Source organism: Primulina huaijiensis, chromosome 11 (genome assembly GCF_012295235.1).
Source record: "Primulina huaijiensis isolate GDHJ02 chromosome 11, ASM1229523v2, whole genome shotgun sequence".
Taxonomy (NCBI): Eukaryota; Viridiplantae; Streptophyta; class Magnoliopsida; order Lamiales; family Gesneriaceae; genus Primulina; species Primulina huaijiensis.
This window is the reverse complement of record NC_133316.1, coordinates 22,820,586-22,846,013: the sequence shown is the minus strand read 5'-3', so window position 1 is coordinate 22,846,013 and position 25,428 is coordinate 22,820,586. Positions and strand designations below refer to the sequence as shown.

Sequence of the window (25,428 nt, the reverse complement as noted above, 5' to 3'; positions counted from 1 at the left end):
GTTTATGTTTCCACACAAACACATTTCCATTGTCACCAATGGTCACATTCAGGTATCTGATTTAGATGATGTCTTTTGTGAATACAACGTGGTGGCAATATTAGTCACTGACGTTGACTCCACCACTATGACTATATATCTCATCACAAATGGGAAATTGGATATTTCCTCTTCCTATACTAATTTAGTTTAATTTGAGTACTAAATAAATCGACTTCACAAAGGTTAAACTAATTAAATGTATTTCAAAATTACGGAAGTGATTCAAAATTATCATTCAATCAAAGTATTTGAATATATACGTTTTACGCGAGAGATTCAAACTTAAACAAAAAAAAAGTGAGTTAATTAACCTATCATGAACCGATAATTAATCAAAACATGGTTAAAAATAATTCGATTTGCCTTGGTTTAAGATTTTTACTTAATTTTAAAAATATTAATGGATTAAGTAACTTAAACATTACGTTTTTAAAATTAATGATATATATTGAGATAACTAAATTAATGAAGTTATATATCCATGTAATTTATTCAATCAGTAGATGAATAATTTGATTTAAGCAAGCTTTAATTGTTCATCTTTACTAATGCTTGTGATAAAATATAAAAACATTTGAATTTTTTTGGATAAATAATTCTTAAATATGCGAAAGTATTGCATTAAAGTTTTGGAAAATCAATCAAAATTTATATTGTATAAGAGGAGTAATGCATGCATTATTATAAGATATAGGATAAATAGATCCAGTATTCTAATTAATATCTGTAATTTGTCAGTATGTTAGGCAGAGGCTTTTCAAAATATTTGTAAAAATCAAAGTTATTATTATTTTAAAGAAGAAGAATAAATACTATTAGGGATTGATAAACACAGAGGAAATAAGTTTTTTGTATGTGATTGTATATAATATATATCTTTAATTGGCTAAGCAGGGAATTTGCTTTCAAAATGACCTCTCCTTTCCTTTGTCACATCACCTCAAAAAAGTCAACCCAAATTCTTCACCTTAGTTTCTTCAACTTTATGATTAGTATAAATATTTATATGCAGCAAATCGATTTCCTTTAATTTTTATAAAATTAAGAACAAATAAGAGACAAAGAAAGAGCCTTCAAGCATAAGCATCTGTGGAGATGTAGTAAAGGTACAAGTCAAAGCAAGAAAATTCTGATAATAATTTCAGAAACAGGTCTATAGCTATGTCAGATGAATTTCATCTGGGAAGGGGAAACTGGTGGGATTCAACAAGAATTAACAGAGTTGACGATACTGGAACAACACCGGCTTCGGTTTCGGCGAGGTTAAATGCAATAGCAAACTTCGAATGGCCGACTGATACGGTGGACATGAAATCCAGGTCTTCCATGGATTCCGGAGCTGCATCCGGTGGCTCTATGGTGGTGCAAACTCAGACCTCCGCAGCCTCTGGAGGCGGTGTTTTAACCACTCCCAACTTGCAAATGATGGGATTAGGCCTTTCTTCGCAAGGCATGGACTGGAACCCGGCTATGTTGTAAGTTTTGTATACTCTATGATTTCATAGTTTTCTTGAATCATTCATTTTTATTTGCATGGATTTGGTGCTATATTTGTACTCGAATTTTGTTGGTGATTATGATTTTAATTGGTTTCTTGTTTATAATATATGTAGTCGAGGAGAAAAATCGGAGAGCAGTTTTCGTTCTATGCTGCAAGAAGATTCAAATACTAGCAATTTCCTGCAAGAATCTGGGACTGCTGCATCTTCGCATGAGCATTGGCGGCACAAACTTTATACCGGAGCTTCATCTGAAGATTCATCCGCTAACGATTTTAAGCAAATAAATCGAGGTTTTACCTTAGATCATCAGTCACAGTTTAGTTCTCAGGCTAACTCCAATGACAGTACAATAACATCTCAGAATCTAAACACCGGCGGTTATCAGGTGGATTCTGCTGCAGCCTATGGTCTATTAATGTCTGAAAACCAGCCGCAGAACTACGAGAATCGGTCCATGAACTATCCTTATCCGCCGAGTGGTTATGGCCACAACCCAGGGGAGTTGCTGCCCTCCTGGAATAAATTTCCACAATTCTTGAGAACATCACCACCCATACATCCGCAGCCGCTGCCGCCTGGTGCTGGCAGCAGTCACTTGCATTTCACCAACAACACTCCTTTCTGGAATGCTTCTGCCACCATGAATGATGCTCGATCTGGCTTTTTCCCCGCGTTACAAACTCAGATTCCCATAGCTCCATGCTTTGATGAAAAGCCGAAGGTAAATAGAAAAGAAGAAGAATCTAACGTAAATTCATACAACATGAGTAATTTTTCATCAAAGTACATTACCATACCTCATAACTCTAGGGTTTAGTCCATTAATAATTTTCTTTTCTTCTTCATCGNGTTTTTTTTTTTTTTTTTTTTTTTGCATTTTCAAGAATACATTGGAAGTTCGGGATTCAGGTACGACAACAAAGAAAAACAACACGGAATCATCATCAAATAAAAGATCCAGGAATGAAATTTCTTCACCGTTGCCGGCTTGTAATAAGGTATTATACGTACATTTTTAATGATCATGATATTTTGACGAAGATATTTAAGAAAAAGTTGAAGCCTAACATCTTAATCCTTTCTGTATACTACAAAACAGATTAAATGACATTTATAAACACATAACTTTGCTCTTGATTAGGTGAGGAAAGAGAAGATGGGAGACAGAATAACTGCATTACAACAATTAGTCTCACCTTTTGGAAAGGTAACTAGTTAATTTTCTGAAAAAAATTCATCACTTTCCCTCAAGTGGATTCCACTAACCACTTCTTTAATCTTTGAAGCAAACAACGAAATGCTGATCACATTATTCATCTAATTAACCTATTGTACTTTCTCAGACTGATACAGCTTCGGTGTTATCTGAAGCAATTGAATACATAAAATTTCTCCATGAACAAGTTAGTGTAAGTCCCATTTGACTTATTTCCATTATAGTTTCACAAGAAAGGTCGAAAAATTTGGTTAAGTACATTAATTAACTTGTTGTGCGCGCTCGTGTCTGATATCAGGTCTTAAGTACTCCATATATGAAAAATGGAGCTCCCGTTCAGCGCCAACAGGTACACAACATTTCTGTTGCTTCACTTGACTAGTGATTAAAATGGCAGAAAATAATGACATCTAGTATATATATTATCTTTGAATTGTTTCGCATGCAGATATCAGATAAATCAAAGGATCCAGCAGATGGGCCGCGACAAGATCTTAGAAGTCGAGGGTTATGTTTAGTACCGGTTTCCAGCACCTTCCCTGTAACTCAAGAGACAACGGTTGATTTTTGGACTCCTACTTTCGGAGGAACGTTCAGATAAGCTACTGTGACGAGTCAGTATAATCGGTCACGAAAATTCATGGGAAAAAAAAGGTTTTGGTGACCAAGTATACTGATCATTTGATCGCATTATTATTCTGGTAATTAAAAGGCTGATTCCATGTGGTGGTAGCATATTACACTTCTCAAACTCTAACAAAGTAGGATAGGAAAAAAATGTAGCCCTCATATCCTTTATCAATCCAGGTGATGAAAGAAGCGAAAAAAATGCGAAAAGCGATTAAAAGAAATTCACTAAAGGGAAAGGATTAAAAAGAGTTGGGCCATGGCTGGCGACAGCCAAAATTATGCAGCTTAGCTTAGCTTATTCGGCCAAGATTTGATTGAACGTATTGTATTCAGATATTTGAACTAGTTTTGTAATAATTCAAGAATTATATATGTTAAATTAAGTGTAGATCAGTTTGCATAGGAATTTGATAATTTATAGCCGAATGAAGAACAAGGGAAATGTATAAAGGAGCTTTTGGTGATGTAGATGAAAGTGTTATTTGCACAGAGCTGGCACGTAACTTTAATCTTCTTTGTTAAAGACATGAAAGGAATAAATACAGGAGTGTATCAGTGTGGGGAGATCAATTGATTGGAAATCTCACTTTTGAATTGTTTATATGTCTGGAATATGTTAGTGGAAGTCAGAAGTGGGCCAAGTGGCCCCCTTCCTTTTAGGGTTTTTGTTATTTTATAATTCTTTCTGGAAATCAAATAAAATAGAAAAAGTTAATTCGAGGCTCAAAATGTTATTTTTTGGATTCAAAAATATTTTAAATTGTATTTTAAAAATTAAAATTAAAATTAAAATCAAAGATTTATTTATTTTAAAAGAAGAATAGATTTTTAATTTTGCTCCTGTTGAATGTTCCATGATACCAGAGGGAACTCAGTACTCATGCCTATGCCTTTTGTGCTTTGCATCGAATGGTCACTTTGAACTGCTTTCATTGGAAGGTAAAGCGACCTATACAATAAACCGACCAAGAAAGTAATCCAGTATATAATTTGCACAATTATTATATTATCAGATCGTCACGTGAGTTAATTTTCTGAAACTTATCTCCAACTCGAATTAATTCATGAAAAAATATTAATTTTTTTATATTTATTTTAGGATAACAAAAATAATACCAATAAAATGACACAACAAAGATATAATAATTTTAAATAAGACTTCACCATTCATTGAAAATTTGAAGTTCTACTTTAATTAGATAGTATATATTATCACACGATATTCAAGGAAAAAAATTAATTTGGCTCCCTAAGATAACTGAAAAAAGAAACGAAATATATGTAATTGAGGTGAATGAAGTATATATATTGATACTTATATCTACTTTGAGTATAGGAACCAACACATAGGCCATAGCTATCAAGCATAGTATGGAATATTTTGTGGAAAGGAGTAGCCTTATTAGCTTTACTTAGAAGCATAAACGAGGACAAAAAGAAAGCATCTTGCACGTTGAATATCGATCATGATTAGAGAGAGTAGCATCATCGTGGGATCAAACATTAGTTAACTATCTAAACTTCAAACTAAGATTTTGTCTAGCTTCTTGGCAAAGTTTGCTTATAATTAATTTTGATTAATATTATGTATGTACGTACTCATGTTTCGCAGTATTATCATTTTTTTAAATGTGAAAGCTGGAAGAACTTTCAAGCGGGTGTTGAATTTGGGATAGATCCGGAGGTTCGGTGAAAAAGACCAAATATTACGTTTGCCAAGAAGATAACACCATTTGTCTGAGAAAATTGGCCTTGCATTTCGGTTGAAACACAAGAAAAAGGCTTTAAGGATTTTTATCGAAGAAGTGCCAACCACCATAATCCTATCCTGAGCTGAAATTAAAGCTTTTCAAGAAAAGCTACTTTAACAATGGAATCAGAAAATTGTACGCTGTTGGATTAAGGAATATCTGAAGCTTCTTTGACTCAGAAACTAGGATCACAATGACACCATATCATTGCAAAGTTCAAATATATGTGTCACGGATAACACGTAACAAAAATGAAACTCATCTCTTGAACGTACTAGATAACACCAAGTCCAAAACCCCCCGTCGTTTTAGAAGTACCTATTCTCTTCAAACATTCTCAAAATCTACGGATAAACTGTTCCATTATATCTGATCGTTGCAACTCTCATCTTTTCCCAATGGCATGTTCCCCCGGACCCCTCATCCGCCATACCACGTCCTTCGGTGATGGTGGTTGATGTGGTGGAGGTGCATGGAGGGTTGGGTTTTTCAAGTTTGAGCCATGCAAATTTTAAAGACTGCAGTGAGGCCGGTGCAACATTTCATTCTAATAAGAAAATGAGCGCACCGACTCGTCAGTTGAACTCCACAACAAAGATCTAGACACTTCACAAATCCAATCTATATGATGGAAACACAGGGAATCAACCGTCGAAAGCAGTTTACAGAACCATAATTGAGACCTTGACATAACACTTTATTAAACAGAACAAATAGATGGGAACATCATAGCAAGAATTACACATCCATTGCATGATATTATATCAGTAGGAAAAGGAATAAATCATAAAACCATAAACAATATGTTGTATATGGAATAGCTTAGGCGGTGGTTTTCTTCAGTTTCTTGGCAACGGTGGCAATTAACTTGCCTTGGTGAAAAGCCTGCTGTATTTCAAGCTCGGATGGCTGCCTCGAACCATCGCCAGCAAAAGTTCCAGCACCGTAAGGACTTCCTCCTTTTATTTGCTGCATTTCAAACATGCCAGCTCCAAATGTGTATCCAATGGGGACAAAGATCATTCCATGGTGAACAAGTTGAGTAATAGCAGTTAACCTGCAATAAATCATAGACTCAATTATGTGCTCAATAATTGGATGATTTTAATGATAAAGAAAACGATGGATTGCTGATGAGTTTGAAATTTTGCGCAGCGTCTTGTTTTCTACTAAGTTACAGGGACTATCACGAAGGGAATTACGCCGTAGTTTCTTGGCCACCGCCTTGAGATCCCGTGCTGTAAAAAATCCCAGCTGGCTTTCCAGCGAGTTGCTGTGTTCTCCATAGACCTCCAGTAGCATCAAGAAACGCTTTGAATTGGGCAGCCATCATTCCAAACCTCGTAGGGAAGCCAAAAATGAAGCCATCAGCCTCTGCAAGTTCATTAGGCGTGATAATATGTACATCACTCTTTGGAGGTGCACCCATTTTTGCAAGAACATCATCTGGTAGTGTCTCAGGGACCTGGAACGCAAAGATTCAAATGAAAGATTAAAAATACTTTTATTATAGGAATGTAACACGCTTTTTTCTTTTTTGAACAATCAATATAAAGAAACTTAAGAACAAATATCATGTAAAAGCGTGTATAGAAAAATACTTTATTTTCCTCAAATTAAATAATAATAGCCATAATGCTTGAAACTAGCCGAAGCACCAAATCATTTACGTAAGCGTTGGGATACACTTGGGGACCAACAGACGCTTCAATGAAAAATACATTCAACTGTCTAAAAATTTAAATTACTAAAAGTTAATTCAAATATAATAAATTCATACATGCATACGTTCCACATCTATTCTTGTTGTTTTCTCTAAAAAAATACAATGAGATAACAGAAGAAAATATAGCTCGTACCTGCCATAGTTTGGCTTCAACCCCTTCAACAGATGCAGCTCCCTTCTTTATCTCTTCCGCCAGTTTCTCCACGTGACCATACATAGAATAGTACCTATTTGGTGAAGTTTTATAGTTATTTTTGTTCATAGAATACCAGAAGAATTTTGCTTGCCTCATGCCGTCCCGTCACATAGCGAAAAAATCTTTTCTGAAAAATTTGGTCAAACAAGGAACAAAAATAGCTCCTGACCAAACCAAATGGCAGCACAGCTCCAGCCACTGTCGCTACTACACATGCATATATCCTAAAATTTCGATACAAACAGAGAATTTCTTTGTTGTGTAAACGGGAAAAAATAATTACTATTGCCAATACGCTACGATTACTCCATCTCTAACCTATTGCGATTATCCATAAATTTCAAAGTACTAGCACAGGGAAACCAGTTTCTTGAGGATTTACATCTTCCAGAAACAGAGTCCTATTGCCAAATACGCATTTACATTGAGAAGTTAAGGCTTTACATTTGATGAATAATGACACAAGAAGCGCAATTAACATTAAATATTGAATCTTTAAATCCATCACAAACAACAAGATTATATTAACCAAGAACGCATAAGCAAGCTATGATGGTTGTATTATAATATAATACACCTACTGTAAGTGCTCATAAAATAATTAGCTCAAACGCTCACTAACTTGCACTACAGAGTAAAACACATGAACACCACATGATTACCGGTAACTAAATAATCTGAATATTGAATAATACATTTAACAAGCTATAGACTATGTCAATTATATAGAAGCGTAAAATTTAACAAAAAAACATAAATGAAAAACTAGTTTAACCATCATCATAATCACGGAAGCGCGTATGATATTACTAGTCTAATCAAATAAACCTTAATAATATGCGATCAATTTCTTTTCTATTCAAAATTTCAGACTGATGGTGTAAGCTTAAAGCAGTGATTAAAGCATTAAGAAGACAAAAGCCAAAAGATTCAGCTATTGGCTTGACCCTTCAAAATAAGTGGATCAAAAGTTTGAAATGGAAAATACGAAAACAAAGACAATTAAAATCTGAAGAAAGTAATTACGCGGAGTCGCGGAGAAGCAAGAAACGCGTGAGATGAGTGGAAACGGGGAAAAAAGAACTAAAAGATTACATAGATCATACTTACACAACGTAAATTTTGGTGGCCATTGGTAACAGAGCTACCCTCTTGTCAAAGATTTAATCTTTTATAAAGAAATGGGAAAATGGAGCTGGCAAAGATAAAGCGATTGAGTTTGCATAACGTTTGTTATAGTGCGAAACCTCATATTGGTTGCGTTTCCGGCGGATTGGGGGACTTTAAATAAAAGCAGCAATTATCTCGGTACGAACAAACGACGTTGTCCCACAGTATAATTGACCAAAAAAAAATAGACGCGTTTAATATGCAACTAAAAATATCTCATCGAGGGAAAATGCGTGAATTCTTGAACTTCCCTACTTTGTAAAACTACAAATAATGTATATGTTGAAGTAATTAAAATGTGAAATAAAATTAGTTAATTTAACAAAAGATAATGATAATAGTATTGTAAATTTTGACAATTCTTGTTAATTAGCATATGTAACTAATTTGAAAAAAAAAACTNCATATAAAGCACACATTATTATTAGGGGTGAGCAAAATTTCGGTTAAACCGAATTAACCGACCGAACCGAGTCAATTCGAAAATTCGGTGTTCAAATTAAAAAAATTCGGTTAATTCGGTTCAGTTACGGTTTTCAAAATTTTGAAATCAGCTAATCGAATTAACCGATAAAATAAATACTATTATTTAATAAATTTTTATTATTTATCAATTTTATTATATTTTTTAATTTTTACTTTTAAATTTTAAAACCAGCCCTAATTCTAAAGAAAAATCTGTGATGTATGTGATTTTATGTTTTTATGCATTTGTGTAGACTGTAGTGTTAAAAAATTACATATATAATTAAAGTTAAATCACAAATTTTTTTAAAAACTAATCGGGTAATCCGATCATCAACCGAATTAAACGATTTTAATTTGGTTCGATTTTCATCGGTTATGAAAATTAATTCGGTCAGTTCGGTTATTGCTAAATATTTCGGTTCGATCCGATTATGACTAATTCGGTTTGGTCGGTAACAAAACAGACCGAATGCTCACCCCTAATTATTATAACAATCTATCATCACATAAAAAGTACTGATGAATTGATTTAAAAAAATATTGTCATAAGTATAATTAGCACAATCAAATTACTAATGTCATATTGATATTACCTCAAGAAAAATAATATATTTAATTTTTCTAATTGTTTAAATATCTTAACGGGAACATTTGTGTACCCATATCTTGAGAAAAATTCATTGCATTTATAAAGTTTGAACGATAAATATAACTTTATAACATACATTTAATTTGAAAACTGAATTCATTGTATGACAAAAACTTCTTTAATTTCTATTTTTTTGTGTAACCAAAAAAATTAATAATTTTTCTCTTTTATCTTCTCCAACTCACTGTAAAAAGTTATAAAAAAATATTTATATCTAGAAAATTATTTTTATTTATTGTTTTTCTTGTGTATATATTTTGTTATATGTGAACATATATTCTACTTCATTGTCTTAAATTTCACATATCTTTACTATATAATTTGTGTATATTGAAGATGAATAAGTTCATTTTGTAGTTTTTTATTACCTGGACTTAGGTTGATATATTAATATGTAATATACATAGATATAAGAATTTTTAAATTCAATTTATTCACAATGATTTTTCATTACAAAAGCCAACTCAAAATAATAAAATTTAGGATTCATAATTATTTTAAATATGATATAAAAATAATATGTGGAGACTTTTTTTGACATTTTAGTTGCAAAATACAGTGATAAATGTATGTAGGTGCACTATTTCATTGTGGCATTAAATATCTTATTTCTCACTCAATGATCAAAATTTGTTTATTTCTTATTTTGATTATCGACAAATCCAATATTTCATTTAAATGTTTTTGTTAATAATATTTACATGAGTTTTATTGTATATTTATCCAATTTGAAAGGGATAAATTATAATTCAATATATAATAATATTTGAAAATTGTAGAATGCTTCTAAATTTAAAAATCGAGTAACATGTAAGGGATCAATTCAAAACTAAAAGTTGATGCAACATGTTTCTTCTAGCTTTACAATCGAATAATATAGGATCGAACGTTTGTCGCTTTACCAAAAGCTATAAATGATGGTAACTATGCAAGTCAAATCTTTAATTAAATCATACAACAGCTCAAGCGCCTATCCATCGTGGACAATTATTGTACCAAACAATCTATCTCCTAATAATTGCACCAATTGCAATCAATGAAAATCAAAGTCGCGATCTTGGCTCTGATACCAATTGTAGGCTCAAGCGTTTACTGTTTTATCAAAACCTATAGATTATGGTAACAGTGCAAATCAAATATTTTAAATAATACAACAGTTGAAGCACAACATTTTAATTACTCTACCCAACATGATCAATTATTGCACTCAACAAATAAGTTTATGCAAATAACCTTTTACTATATCATATGAATTTATAAGACATTTGAGTAGAATATATACTTGATATTCTACACAAGTAGTATGAAAAAAAAATCATTTTTCATTTATTTGAAAATTTATATTTTAAAATAAAAAAAAATCAGAATATTTTAAAGACCAATAGATGATGAAATTAAATTTGAAATCAAAAGAAAAATTAAGAAAATGTAAAACACTACAGTGCATAAACTTTCGCTTTGTACAGTGACAAAACATAAGGTGAGACCAAGTGAGATACTTATATATATGAGTCTCATTCAACTTAGTCCTATTATAATATTTTTATTAACCCACTTTATCCTTCGTTTTTATTTAACTAACTTTGCAGTGTGACTCATTCAAGCATTAACTTTTTATTTTTTTAATACATAGTGACCTCCACTCTCACCAACTTCAATCTTTAGAAGTCGTTATTAGTAGTTTACAGGTAATAGACAATTATTTAGTTTTTATTTTCTGTCTTTTGATTAATTGTGTAATTTTTTATGCTCTCCCTAATTCATTTTTAGATTTTTTATTGAATTTTTATTAGAAGTGTTGCACACAAATAATATAAAATTAATATATTTTAAAATGTTAATATTGAAGTGTCGAATAAATGTATTAAATCATTATTTAAGAACTTTTAGAAAAACAATATTAGATATATAGATATTTAATATTAATTCATGTGAGCTCATTTAGGCCCACCTTTAAATGGATTGACAAAATTTCAACCCAACCCATTTAAATTGTTTGGTGGTGTGGGCCAATCGACGGACCCAACTCAAATTGATGGGTCTAATCACAACCATCATTTACCTTGTTTTATTCAAATAATTTATAAATATAAACCGCCAAAAAATGTTGGTTAAAATTTTTTTTATTTAAAGACGTAAATTCTAGCCAGCGGTTATAAATAAAGAAATTTAAAAATTAAAAACTTTTTTTTATAAAAATGATATATTATAATAAATTTTTTAACCGTAATTTATTAAAGTAATTTTAAATATAAACCTTTGCAAAAAAATATTTTTTTAACTCATAAGTTATAGCCAATATCACAAAAAATAAAATAAAATAACAAGGACATGAAAAAAAATTTAATAAGGCATCAAAAAAAATTCACAGTTCAACAATGAACTATTTCTAAACTTTAATTAATTAAATTGGCATAATGAAAAGATAAATAAAAAAATAAATCATTGGATTAAAAATAATATATTGTAATGTGGGTAGACAACAATAAAAGCAAGCAATTAATAGTAACATCATAATTTTAAAATCAAGATGATAATATTCCCTTTATATGAGGAATTCATGATTGAAAAGCGATAACAATAGATATATTGATATTTAATACAAATTCGTCCGGACTCATTTAGTCTCACCTTTAAATAAGTTGACAAAATTTCAACCCAACATACTTAAATTATTTGGCGATGTGGGCCAAATAGACAAACCCAACCCAAATTGAAAGGTCTAATCACAACGATCTTTTACCGTGTTTTATTCAAATATAATTTATAAATATAAACCACAAAAAATATTGGTTCAAATTTTTTTTTTATTTAAACACATAAATTCTAGCAAACTGTAACAATTAAAGAGATTTAAAAATTAGAATTTTTTTTTATAAAAATGATATATGACAATAAAGTTTTTAACCATATTTTATTAAAGAAATTTTTTTTTGCAAAAAATATTTTTTAAACTAATAAGTGATAGCCAAAGTCACAAAAATAAATAACGGGGACATGAAAAAAAAATAATAAGAAACCAAAGAAAATTCATAATTCAACAATGAAGTATTTTTAAATTTTAATTGACGTAAGAAAAGATAAATAAAAAAATAAATCATTGGATTAAAAATAATATATTGTAATGTGGGTAGACAAAATTAAAAGCAAACAATTAATAAGATAAACAACATTAAAAACAAGTAATTAATAAAGAGATAAAAGGAAAATTCACATATAAAATCATATATTTATATAGTAATAGATAATAGATTAATTAAGTGAAAGAAGTGTGTGGCTTATGGTTCTTGTGTTGCGTGATAGGAAATGCTAGTGTGTGTGGATAATTGTAGGTGAAGAAAAGAAATTAGGAGTGCGTCACAGGTGACCAAAATACTCATGACAGTAATGTTTTCAAGTACTTGGTTTTATTCTCGTGTCTGCTTTTTGAATTCTTGTACAGAGGCCCCACCATTGGAATGATCTTTGGTTGGCTTTTGCATCAAGAAGCCAAACAGTTTCGAATTGACCAAACTTCCTCGAAACTCCCAAACATCTATGTAAATTGTAAATGGTGGGTTTCTTATAAAATAATAATATCAGACTGACATGGATGTTGGAACTGATGATTCTTTAGGAAACTTAATTTAATCATGTCGTATGCCAATCACACCCTTCTCAAAACATGATCATCGAAAGAAATAAGACTTGGAAGCTTGAACGTCAATAAGTAATTAGAGCATACACGTACACAGTTCATCGTATACGCTTGTTGGCTAGCAAAAAATTAAAGAAAATGGATAAAAAAAAAAAATGTATTGATTGATTAATGTTGAAACACAATTAAAATGAAGAATATTGCATACAATTTTGATCTACACTTTTGTCTTTATTAAATAGTAATATTTATTTTTAATTCAACCTAGATTCATTATTGATATCATACGTTTGGAGAAAACTTCTGTTACTTCTCTTGTTAATATATATTGAAGAGAAGTAAAGGTTAAATTTTGTCTCCACTTTATAATCATCTTCACTTAGTATATTAAAAAAGAAAAAAATATAATAAATTTTTCTCGGAAAATGTGATTTTCGGGTTCACTTTTGGTTGTGACTCGCAAACTAATGGCTTTCACATCAATATGGGATAACTCTCAATTGGAATATTGATAATTTTATACAAGACCCCAACCATTTCAACGTATGATGTGAAGTCACTGACTCACCGCGATCGATCAAGACTTTTTCCAAACTTGGTTAACTCGGCACCTTACCAGGGTAGATTCTTTCCATAACAAGTGGAAAACTAATTGCTAATAACACCAAATTGACTCCAGAAATGATAGTGGAATAAATTTAAGCATTTCATATATCTAATGCATCATTCTTTGTTTTTGTATTTCTAACCTTAAATCGATGCTCTTGTTAAGAACCAAAGCGGTGAATCGGGCTCCCCCCTAAAAACATAAATCCACAGAAATCCGATGTTTGTCAATCCCCATCTCTGTCACCTCTATTGTATCGAATTCTAACATAAGTATCATTTCACACATATTTCACCAGTTAATCATTAACAAACTCACATGGCGAACAATAGAAACTGGTATATCTGGATTACATCTTTGGCCATGTCTGTCTGCTGCTTCTCCTTGCTAACCTGAAGGACTAGCTACAAAGCCCTACCATATTAATGGATTGGCAATTGATTGGAAGTGAAGTACAAAATGTGCCTTGCTTCTCCTCTGCTGTAAGGTGGGATTATGCAGAAAATTCAATTAAAATCATGTTTTCTTGCTCATTACATGCGTACATATACGCAGGCTATAGCATTGCAACTCTGTTTCATAATGTTTAACCACAGGCTACACAGATGACGGCACATTCCTTCCTTACCTGTCACAGATATTGAGCAGAAGCTTCTACACGTGATCTGCACCCGCTCATTGCTTAATTCTTCAAGAAAGGATAATAAGCAGTCCCTTTCTATGAAGATCAGCGACAAAGAGACGGTCTCAATTGCCATTCAAATTTCAGGCCAAACAACCTTGTGAGTCTCATTAGAAAGTATAAAACTGCCTTTGTGTCTCTTTTAAACCCTTTTCACAAGGATCGGTGCCTGGAAGGCCTGGCTTCATAAAACACATCTCTAAACAGAATCTATCTTCGCAAGTTGGTTGTTTGAGTCCTCAAAAACAAATTTTGCCCAAAAAAGAGGACCATAAGAAACTCAAATTACTTTCAAGAAAAAAATAGTGTCACCTTAGCTGAGACTTACTCAGGGCCCAATTCCAAATTACAACCACAAGGAAGTGTCATCACAAAACTTACCATCGTTTCTTTCTAGGTCGGAAATTCCATATGAAGAACATCCACTGATAGATACTATGGCTTTTAAACAATTACTTAAGTTCCACAATACAAGGACATAGGCAATTACTGCTGCCATTAAGGTTTGCTGATGCAGATCAAAATCTAGTATCTGTCAGACAGGAACTCCATATCGGAACCACTCAGAAAATGACCTAATAAATATCATAAGCTCTTATGTCACAATAGAAATGTTAAACATTAGAAGAAGAAAATTTTTTGATGCTGTGAATCATGGTGGTCTAGTCCAACACACCAAATTTAACAAGATGAAAAAAATTTCGCCCGATCAATCTTGCTACATAGCTCACAATAAGGTTCCGTCACCAACAATGAAATCAATTACAACCACCGATATTTTGCTTATTCTCAAAATTATCTACTGTTTATATAATCGTTATATCAGTTCATAACATACAACAAGTATATGCGGAAAAATCAGCACAGCAGTATGTTTGCATCCAAAGGATCAAACTAAATTTCATTATTCTTTACTAAATTTGTGTATATTTTAATCCAATAATCGCCCACACAACTCAACAATCGTCAGAATTACGTTTTCATAAAAGTTAGAATAGTTACAAAGAAAAGTCAAAGTATTCGAAACCCTCCTGCTGAAGAATCTCTTCCAACAAAAACTGGGACTCTTCCATCAACTCGGGGCTCAATCTGAACATTAGCACGCAAAATTCCATCTGATTTAGAGCTCCGTCTCCGTCAAAGTCACCTTCTTTAATCATGTTATAAAGATCATCATCAGAAAATTCATGAAGCCCCAGTAAAGCAGCGTTCTTTTTAAGACTCTCAAATGTGATGACCCCTTTGTCAGAATCCACCAACAGCTGAAACCCATTGCAGAGTTCCCCAATCAAGCCATCCCCACCAAGTTTTCCCGCCATCAGGGGCAAGAAATCTTGAAAATCGGATCGACCTGCGGACGCCATTAAAAGGACTTTGTTTCCTTTTTTATCTTGAGATAGAGGGGATTCAAAGTTTGTGTTTTTCAAGAATGGGATTCTTGTTCGATGGCTCAGGTATCGTCAAGGAGATGGTGTAATATAGGGGGGGGGGGGAGGAATGCTGGTGGGTGAGGCTTCTTAGAAGGAGAGGGACAGAGTTGAACAACTAATGTACAGATTGTTACCCGCAAAGAGACGGCAAGGAGTTGTTTTGCTTCGAGGAAAGTTGCAATTGGCCTGGCATTTAATGCACTAAAAATTTTCTTCCCTTCTCTCTGGCGGTGGTCGTTTTCTGGAAGGGTAAAACTGTCAAGAAGGCGAAAAGGCCATCTTGTACCCCCGAGAACTTGGAACTTTCCACAATACATAGGTTGTTACACGAAGTTAAATTCAGTTCCCTGGTAAACTGTAAATATTAATATATAACAATTAACGTACCCTGAAATAATATTAAAAAAAAAATTCACTCGTGATTTTCAATAATTGGTCTAATAAACTTATTATATACTATAGGACATGATTAAATACAAATTTGTTGGTCTCGGACTCTCAGGTGCATAATCTTCAGATACAAATATGAAAATAAATAATAAAATTGACACCGAGATTTACTTGAAAAACTCATAAAAATTGTTATGGTAAAACCACATGCAAGATGAAAAAAATTCACTATAATATTTTATTATGTACAATCACTCAATGTGTTTTCAAAGATAACACACTCTCTTAATTAAAAAAAACAATTCAAAACTATTATAGAACTAAGTACTCCAAGAAGAATGATTATAAGATAAGAGAAGAATACTTGAGATTCGTATTATAATAAGAATGAGGAGATCGTCTGTGTGAAACCGCATATCGGTAGTTTCCTTCCATCTTAATTTGTCAACAAAGCCACCTACCTCATTTAATTTCTTGTCTGTCACTAGCTATTCTTTTTCCGATATTTCTTCCACTTGAAGATTTGATTGAGAATGTACCGTATCTCTACATATCTTTTCAATCTTGACATTCTCTGCTGCTTACGTTTCGGCTATGTCACTTGAGAATCTACACCATTCAAAGTTATCAGAATTCACAGGCTTGGTCAGAGCATCATATGTGTTATTTTTTGTATGGATTCTGCATATCCACGCTTCTTTCTATTATTACTTCTCGTACAAAGTGAAATTGAACTCCAACATATTTAGTTTTGGAATGAAAAGCGGGATTCTTCGCGATGTGTAATGCACTCTAGCTGTCATAAAAGAAAAAAGCAATCTCTGTTTTGTGCCTGATCTCATCCAATAATATTTTAATCCATATTATCTATTTGCAAGCTTGAGTAGCAGCCATATATTCTGCTTCAGTTGCAGATAATGCGACAACTATTTGCAGTTTTCAAACCCAGCTTACTGTTCTTCTTGCAAGTGTAAACATATAACAAGTAGTAAATTTCTCTTATCAGGATCACCTGCATAACGTGAATCGACATAGCTTTTGAGTGTAAAATCTGATCCTTCAAAACATAATGCAACATTTGAGATGCTCTTAATGTATTTAAGGATCTTTTTGACGTGATAATGATGTTGAGCAATGAAGTCTTCTTTCCTTCACCCAAGCAGCCTGGTTTCTTAACGGAAAGAGAAGTTCTTGCTGGTAAGAGTTTAACTAGAACAAATGCAGAGATTTCAACAAATGAAGTCACCATTGGATTGCTGGAAGCAAGATAAAAAAACAATTTGTATAGCATGAATCCTCTTATCTACCTGTTGGATACCCATATGCATTTACCCGTCACCGTTCATTTAGCACAAACACTGCAATTTTACTTGATGAATTCTTCAAACAGCTGCTATATGGCAAATACGAAACAATGTACATTGCTTAACATTATACTTCAGATATTTGGATCCCTTCTTTTTTTTTTAATGTCTTCACTGGATTCATTTCTTCATCATTTCATTTTTTGTTATTTGCTCTTTGTTTGACCTAAAGATAGCTTGAAAGACAAAGGTCCATCAAGTAAGTAGCAAACAAGCTAGCAAGGATATTGTGAGATTAATTTATGGTGAGTGGCATAAATGGAAGAGACTTGAAGCAAATCATTGAATTGGGGAAACCGCTCAAGTTGAGAGCAAAAACATGAACAAACAACAGAAAAGAAGACAAAGTAACTCAATAATACAACACTTGCAAACTCTTTGCAAAAATTCCATAGCATTAGTTCAAGCAAATTCACCTTTTCATTTTATATTCTAGATATTTTCTTCAATATTCATTTCAGTTTCCAGCATTTTTAGCAACTTTAATATAATTTTATACTTTCTAAATTCCTACATGTTATTGTAGATACAAAAATTATGTTCGGATTTCCTGTCTTCAATTTCCAGACTTCTTTTTTCCCTTTTTAGCGTAGTTGTTAAGAATTGGACCAAATCACAGATGGCAATTATGGCTTCGAGACACTCTCTGTACCAGAGTGTATGCGAGATCATGCAATCAAACGCAAGAAGGTAAACTGCACAAGAACAATTACGTGGTTCGGCCTTGAAACGACCTACGTCCACGGGAGAAAGATGGCCAGCTCTTGTTTTTCAATTACCAGAAAGTCTTGTTTACAAAACATGAGACAAGAAACCAATATTCAAGAGTACACAATCAAGACTATTCTCCTTGATCTCTTTTACTCTCGATCAAAGCATAAGCTCCTTTTTCTTCTCAAGCTTGATGACCTTTCTGCCTTCTTATTGAATCATCTTCTTGGTGATCATATTGCGAAGGTGTTGTATATTTCTCTGAGTCTCAGTTGATCAATGATCCCTTGTGTATTTTATATACCCGGCCAGATCGATGACTTCTTCAACCGATATACCTGAAGCTCATCACAAACCATAACAGAAGTAACTGACGTAACCAACCCAATGGCTTATGACACCCCACTGACTCCTTGGTCTATCCTTCCCTCCTGCTACTTCTTCTTTCATTTTGTGAGACACCAGCCTTTACCTCAATAGTAGTATTTTCTTAGGAGATTATAACTTACGATCAAATATGGTTCCAATGTCGTTTGAACTTTTAGAAGTTATATTATTTATATAAATTGATGTTTGTAGCAACTAGCACGCCCGCATTCCATAAAAATTGTACAAACACTTGGGGTTCACGTATTCTACTTGAATTAACCAATGAAGTTTATTCTACGGAGCATGCCTGTTTATATTTGTGATGGCTTCAACTCAGTCCTCACCAATCAGTGTACAAGCAAGGCTTTTCCCAAACAAATATCATTGCTTCGTAGATTACCCCTTGTTAATTTCGCAAACCTTGGGATTCAACCTAACCACAAAAGAGTCCAGTCTAACCAATGCCATGGGAAGACACCATGAAGAGTGGCTTGTCGATGCTTTGACCGCCATTTTCTTGCAAACTTCTACACAATCAATTTTACAAACACCAATAATTCATAGCTTGTTGGTGATTTCCATAAAAATGGAAAGGAATCGTAATGGAAAAGAATGGAAGGAATCAGGTTTGAAGGAACTTCTCGGGATGGAACCAGGAACTCAGCACACTTGGTCACGAAGCGGTTAATTATAGTGTTCCTTCAATGTTTTGGGTGTCTTGAGATTTTTGATTGAATGAATATTATCCAAAAGACGTGTTCTTTCATAGAGAAATATTCAAATACTATAAATAATGAATCATTCAACATTTCCAAAGAGATTGAAAAATCTACACATAAGTTTCCTTCCATTTTCTGCGGAAACAGTTTTATCTCAGAATACATGTTGTTTGGATATTTTTATAAAGCAGAAAAAATATAAAAACATTTGATTAGCAATTTTGAAGAAATTAAAGGTATTCAGGGTTGTTTTCAAGCATGCACTTTGGAAACAACATTAATAGGAATCAATTATATCTTTTAGGAACATTTGCTTAGTCTGAGTTCATCATTGTGATGGGAGAAAATATTTTCTTAAGGAAAGCGAGTGTACGCCCCATGGATTCATTTTCAGATTCATCGAGGGTGAGTTCTACCCAATATTTGTAACAACTGAATCAGAACTTTAGTTCCCTGGGGATGACCTTCATTCAGGTCAGGTGGGGTGGGGAGGGTTTTTGCTCGCATACGTGTGGGTTCCGCGAAGTCACTTGGGAGGGATGCTACCTCCATGTGTGTGGGGTCCGTGAAGTCACCAACCGCCATGGTCCATGGACGTCAGTTCTGGAAAGGGGATGGATTGTAACATATCATGATTTCGTCACACATCACTTGTGAAAAGCTTGTCTTGTGATTTTATAACCTCTTAAACACCTTCCCATCAATAGCTAGCTTTTGAGAGTGAGTTTTACCTAAAGGTTGTAACATTGTTTCATGTTTTCACTCGAATCTGAACCAAATCACATCAAAAAACGAAACAGAGTTTTGTAAACTACTCAAAATTCTTGATACTTCCATTTAACATTTTAACATGTAAATTTTTACCCCAAAGATATTCAGTGACAACCATTGATTGAACACTACTGATTAGTAACCTCCAAATTTTAATTATTATATTGTTTTGTTGATTGGTTAAAATTAGTTTTTTTTTTTTTTTTGCACAAAGTTAAAAAATAGTCTTGTTTATTAAAATGATGGGAAAAAAATACTAGTGATTTATATTTTATTTTCTATATGTGATCATTTTATAATGAAATACAAATAACTAATAAGATATTTAATAATCAAAATGATAAAAATTATATCAATGGATATTAGATTAGATTAGGAAAATACAGAACGTATTTCATTGAGAATTACACCTGACCAAGTGTAAATTGATGATTTGTAAATTTATAATTTGCTATTGACAATCTAAAAATAGTTTATTATGTATAATAATTTATTAGTTTTAAAACTTAAAATTTAATATAATATGTTCTAAGAACAACTAAAAAAGAAGAAGATAATTTTACAAAATTTGTACACTCATTAAAAATTTTTTAAATTAATTTTTTTTTATTATACTGTCATAATTAAATGTAATTTTAACTATATCTTTCATTTTAAAAAACCCAATGTGGATATGATGTTTTTGGGTTGAGTAGTCTATTCGAATTCTATAAAGTCGATCGATTGAAGGTACTCTACACAAAGCTAGGAAAGAACCAAGGTCTTTCATACTTCTACGTCAATGAGTCATCCAAAAGAAAGGAAAAATAAATAAATAAATATCGAAGAAACATTGGACGGAATCATCATCCATTGGACGAACTCTTCTCCGGGTCAATGCCGCCATGCCGGGGACAGTCGATTTTTCAGATCAAAAATACTAATATATGTCGAAGAAAAGAGACGTGGAGATTATCATATTATAGAGGATGACTGACCGGCTGCGCTTTCACGGCCCATAATTGGAAGAAACTGAGATTGCTGGCCAGGATGAATGTTCATTTGAACACCTCCTCCATGTAAACTAGCTGCAGCGATGAAAACTTCACAAAAGGGCCTACCTTTGATACTCTTGATCATTTTTCGGATAGCTTTCGGTGCAACTGATACGCTAACAACTGATGAGATTATTAGAGATGGTGAGACCTTGGTGTCGTCAGATGGAGTTTTTGAACTGGGATTTTTCAAACCAGGAAATTCAATGAATCGATACGTGGGTATGTGGTACAAAAATGTTCCAGATCGGAAAATCGTTTGGGTCGCCAACAGAAACTCTCCGTTGACAAGCGCAGAAGGTCAATTGAAGGTTGTTCAACCAGGACTGTTGGTGCTACTCAGTGACACCAATGACACCGTCTGGTCATCAAATAAGTCGGGGTCAGGTCAAAAACCAATTGCGCAGTTGCTAGACTCTGGAAATTTAGTCGTAAGGGATGCGAACGATGATAGGCCGGAGAATTTCCTTTGGCAGAGTTTTGATTATCCCACTAACGTGGCTCTTCCTGGAATGAAGTTTGGATGGAACTTAGTAACAGGGACAGAGATCTACTTCCGAGCATGGAAAAGCGACGATGACCCTTCTCCTGGAGAGTTGAGCCTTCACTTGGATCCAACAGGATATCCACAAATTCTCCTGAAAGAAGGTTCAAAAATACGGTCTAGGATGGGACCTTGGAATGGAATTATTTTCAGCGGGGGGCCAATTGATTTTCAAATTCCTATGTATAGGTTGAGGCTTGTGATGAATCAAAAGGAGGTTCGCTATTTCCAGGAAACCATTGACAAATCATTTGTTACTATAGTTGCGATAAGCCCAGGTGGTGTTGCAGAACGCTGGACGTGGGTTGATCGTACTCAAAGTTGGATAACATACATCAGTTTCCCGGCAGATAATTGTGACACTTATAGGTTATGTGGTGCATATGGTAGTTGCAGTACCGCAAATTCTCCATTATGTACCTGTATGGATAGGTTCGTGCCTAAAGATCCAGAAGGCTGGGCTAAAGCAGATTGGAATAATGGATGTGTTCGAAGAACAAATTTGAGTTGCCAGGGAGACATATTTCTGAAGTATTCAGGAATCAAGCTTCCAGATGCAATGTCTACTCGGAACAACACAAACATGACACTAGAAGAATGCCGAGCAGAATGCTTAAAGAGTTGCACTTGTATGGCCTACACACTGTTGGATATACTTAAAGGTAACGGGTGTCTGATTTGGTACGAAGAATTGATAGACGTCAAGAGTATGGTTTCAGATGGACAGGATATTTATATCAGGATGGCTTCAACTGAAGCAGGTAACGATTCATGGCATCAAGAAATTGTTCAATATTTATCTTAGTATGCTGCAGTTTTTGATCCCTTGATAATGCTTGTAGTGATATTATACCTTTTTAATTGCATAGAAAGTGTTGCTGACCATGAAAGAAAGAAGAGAAAAAAAATACTCACTGCAGGTTTTGCATCAGCACTGGGGATAGGTTTCATAGGATTGAGCCTCTCTCTTTATCTTCGGAAGAGGTCCATCGATCCAACGATCAGTAGACAAGGTAAGATACTGCGGGAGCTTTACGGTGAAGAAAAGCAATAGTCACAAAGAAAGTAAAGTGAGTCTAATAATCAGGAGATACGAAGAATGAGTATCCAATTTCCATTGCAGGAAAATATCATTCAATTCAAGAGAAAAACTCGGAGGTACCATTGTTCGATCTATCTTATATTTTGAAATCTACTGATAACTTTGCAACTGACAACAAGCTTGGGGAAGGTGGCTTTGGGCCAGTTTATAAGGTAAAATCGCCCAGCTCTGTACAGTTATGTAAACACTAAAGCATCACATTTTAAAATCAGTATATAGTTTTCAATCATCGACGACAAAAATTAAAAAGCTTTTGATTAAATAAATCTCAGTAGACAACATATGACTGAGATTAAAATAATCTGCACAATAAGGCTTTTATAATGCAAACTGCGTGCATAGAGAGATATGTAACAGAGTGAAACAAAATCTTGTTTTTATGTGAATAGTGAACCTTCCACCAAATATGATATGTTTATTCTTTGGGTATATAAACTTTTTTTTCATTTATTTATCTAGAGTTGGGATTAATAAACTTCATAGGTATGAAAAAACCTGCACAAAAGTAATAAGAAAAGTACAAAAATTGAAAAGGCTTGAAGCATGGAAAGGCACACAATTGTTTCATATTCGGTCAAGGCCTTTAACATGATGACATGAATATATTGTGAGCTTAGGGCATGCTGGAAGACGGACAAGAAATTGCTGTGAAACGGTTGTCCAAGGACTCCATGCAAGGACTTGATGAATTCAAGAATGAAATCGTCTTTATTGCCAAACTTCAACATCGGAATCTTGTCAGGCTTATAGGAGGCTGCGTCCAAGAAAATGAAAATATGCTGATCTATGAATATTTGCCCAACAAAAGCCTCGACACGATTTTATTTGGTAGGAATTCCAACTGCATTCAGTCAGATTGAGAATCGGATTGCATTAGAATTATGGATAAAACCATAGGCTTAAGCCGTTAATTAACTTGTTAGGACAGTTTCTTTATATAATGTGTTCCTTATTTTGGAAATCTGATAATTCTATTGCGATTGTAGAGGAAAACAAAATATTACATAACTAGAGTAGTGATCGAGAATATCTGGAGTTTATATTAGCTAGCATGTTCATGTTTTATAAGTCTAGCATTGATGTTCCAGCATTCAACAGGACTACTAACCACATGAATATATTGGACAGATCAAAAGAAAAAAATTCTACTTGATTGGAAAAAGCGCTTCAATATTATAAATGGAATCGCTAGGGGACTATTGTATTTGCATCAAGATTCTAGGTTGAAAATTATCCATCGAGACCTCAAAGCTAGCAATATATTACTAGATTCTGACATGAACCCGAAGATATCAGACTTTGGTATAGCTAGAAGTTTTGGAGGGAATGAGACTGCAGCTAAGACACACCGAGTTGTTGGAACATAGTAAGCATCTAAAAATCCCCGAGTTAGTAATGGCATTTCATTGCTTGTGACATTGTTTTCTGGCTAATACTCTATTACAGTGGCTACATGTCCCCAGAATATGCAATAGATGGAATGTTCTCAACAAAATCAGATGTATTCAGTTTTGGTGTTCTAGCTCTTGAAATCGTGACGGGAATGAGTAACAGAAGATTTATACACACTGATCACAACCTCAACCTTCTTGGACATGTAATGTTGTTTCTTGGAGCTATTATTGTGAAAAATATATGTAAAATTCATTCCTCATACACTAAATTTTACAGGCATGGACACTTTATAAAGAAGGAAGGTCATTGGAACTGGTTGATCCTTGCCTAGCTGAAACATGTAACATTCACGAAATGCGAAGAACGATCCATGTCAGTCTGTTATGTGTGCAACAATATCCAAAAGATAGACCAATCATGTCCGCTGTGGTAACGATGTTGAGCAATGAAGGCTTCTTTCCTCCACCTAAGCAACCCGGTTTCTTCACTGAAAGAGAAGTTCTCGCATCTAAGAGTCCAACTAGGACAAATGCCGGGATTTCAGCAAATGAAGTCACCATTACATTGCTGGAAGCAAGATAGGAAACAATTTGTTTAGCACGAATCCTCTTATCTACCTGTTGGATACCCGGTACGGTTACCCTTTACCTTTAATTTAGCACAAACACTGCAATGTTACTTAATGAATTCTCCAACCTACAGCTAGAAGGCAAATATGAAATAATGTACGTTGTTTAACGTTATATTTCTGATATTTTGGATCCCCTTCTTTTTTCCCCCGGAATGGTTTTGAATAATCTCCAGTGGTTCACTTGGTTTTATATTAATCAGCCATCATGTTCGTTGCAATCTATACTAACTATAAATATATGAGTTGAATTGTGAATTTACTTGGTTACCCTTTCACTTACTTGGTTATCCTTTCACTCACTATTACTTCATTAATGTTTTATTTATATACTAACTATAAATATATGAGTTGAATTGTGAATTTACTTGGTTACCCTTTCACTTACTTGGTTATCCTTTCACTCACTATTACTTCATTAATGTTTTATTTATTTATTTAAGTGAAATATTAGTTTGAATTGTTAATTTACTTATTTAATCTTTAATTCACCATTACTTCATTAATATTTTATTTATTTATTTAGGTGACTTTTCAATTTTCTGATATAAAGATTGATATTGAAAATAAAAATAACTTTATTTCATTATTTTAGTTGAATCAACGACAAATATTACAAACACATTAATATGATACTTTATTTTATTTTTAATTTCATAAATTGTGATATTTAATTAATGTCTTAATACACATAT

At 33.3% G+C, this 25,428-nt stretch overlaps 4 protein-coding genes across 7 annotated transcripts in view; 2 read left to right on the top strand and 2 right to left on the bottom strand.

Moving 5' to 3' along the window:
- Positions 1–932: 932 nt before the first annotated feature.
- On the top strand, positions 933–4,092 carry LOC140987094 (transcription factor bHLH123-like). The gene is made up of 7 exons (XM_073455486.1): positions 933–1,517; positions 1,656–2,265; positions 2,429–2,542; positions 2,686–2,751; positions 2,888–2,953; positions 3,059–3,109; positions 3,209–4,092. Exons 1-7 carry the CDS (start codon positions 1,204–1,206, stop codon positions 3,359–3,361), a joined length of 1,374 nt encoding a protein of 457 aa, XP_073311587.1. The 5' UTR covers positions 933–1,203; the 3' UTR covers positions 3,362–4,092.
- A 1,690-nt stretch (positions 4,093–5,782) lies between these two features.
- LOC140987216 (probable NAD(P)H dehydrogenase (quinone) FQR1-like 1) lies at positions 5,783–8,403 on the bottom strand. Its single transcript, XM_073455644.1, has 4 exons — positions 8,174–8,403; positions 7,001–7,094; positions 6,344–6,606; positions 5,783–6,198 (listed from the first exon to the last, which is right to left on the bottom strand). The coding sequence occupies exons 1-4, from the start codon at positions 8,194–8,196 to the stop codon at positions 5,964–5,966; spliced, it is 615 nt and encodes a 204-aa protein (XP_073311745.1). The 5' UTR covers positions 8,197–8,403; the 3' UTR covers positions 5,783–5,963.
- Positions 8,404–15,274: 6,871 nt separating this feature from the next.
- On the bottom strand, positions 15,275–15,640 carry LOC140988497 (calcium-binding protein KRP1-like). Its single transcript, XM_073457503.1, has one exon. The coding sequence runs from the start codon at positions 15,638–15,640 to the stop codon at positions 15,275–15,277; it is 366 nt and encodes a 121-aa protein (XP_073313604.1).
- A 5,145-nt stretch (positions 15,641–20,785) lies between these two features.
- LOC140987214 (G-type lectin S-receptor-like serine/threonine-protein kinase At4g27290) overlaps positions 20,786–25,428 on the top strand; it is a 7,465-nt gene continuing 2,822 nt past the window's right edge. For 2 of the 4 annotated variants that reach the window (XM_073455639.1, XM_073455640.1), the window contains exons 1-7: positions 20,788–22,369; positions 22,478–22,621; positions 22,732–22,862; positions 23,328–23,538; positions 23,839–24,076; positions 24,157–24,307; positions 24,382–24,736. In XM_073455639.1, coding sequence (XP_073311740.1) covers positions 21,106–22,369; positions 22,478–22,621; positions 22,732–22,862; positions 23,328–23,538; positions 23,839–24,076; positions 24,157–24,307; positions 24,382–24,687 — 2,445 coding nt within the window. In that variant the 5' untranslated portion in view covers positions 20,788–21,105 and the 3' untranslated portion in view covers positions 24,688–24,736. Of the gene's footprint in view, positions 22,370–22,477; positions 22,622–22,731; positions 22,863–23,327; positions 23,539–23,838; positions 24,077–24,156; positions 24,308–24,381; positions 24,870–25,428 lie in introns of those variants that run through there. The other 2 variants (XM_073455638.1, XM_073455641.1) reach the window with 2 other exon arrangements.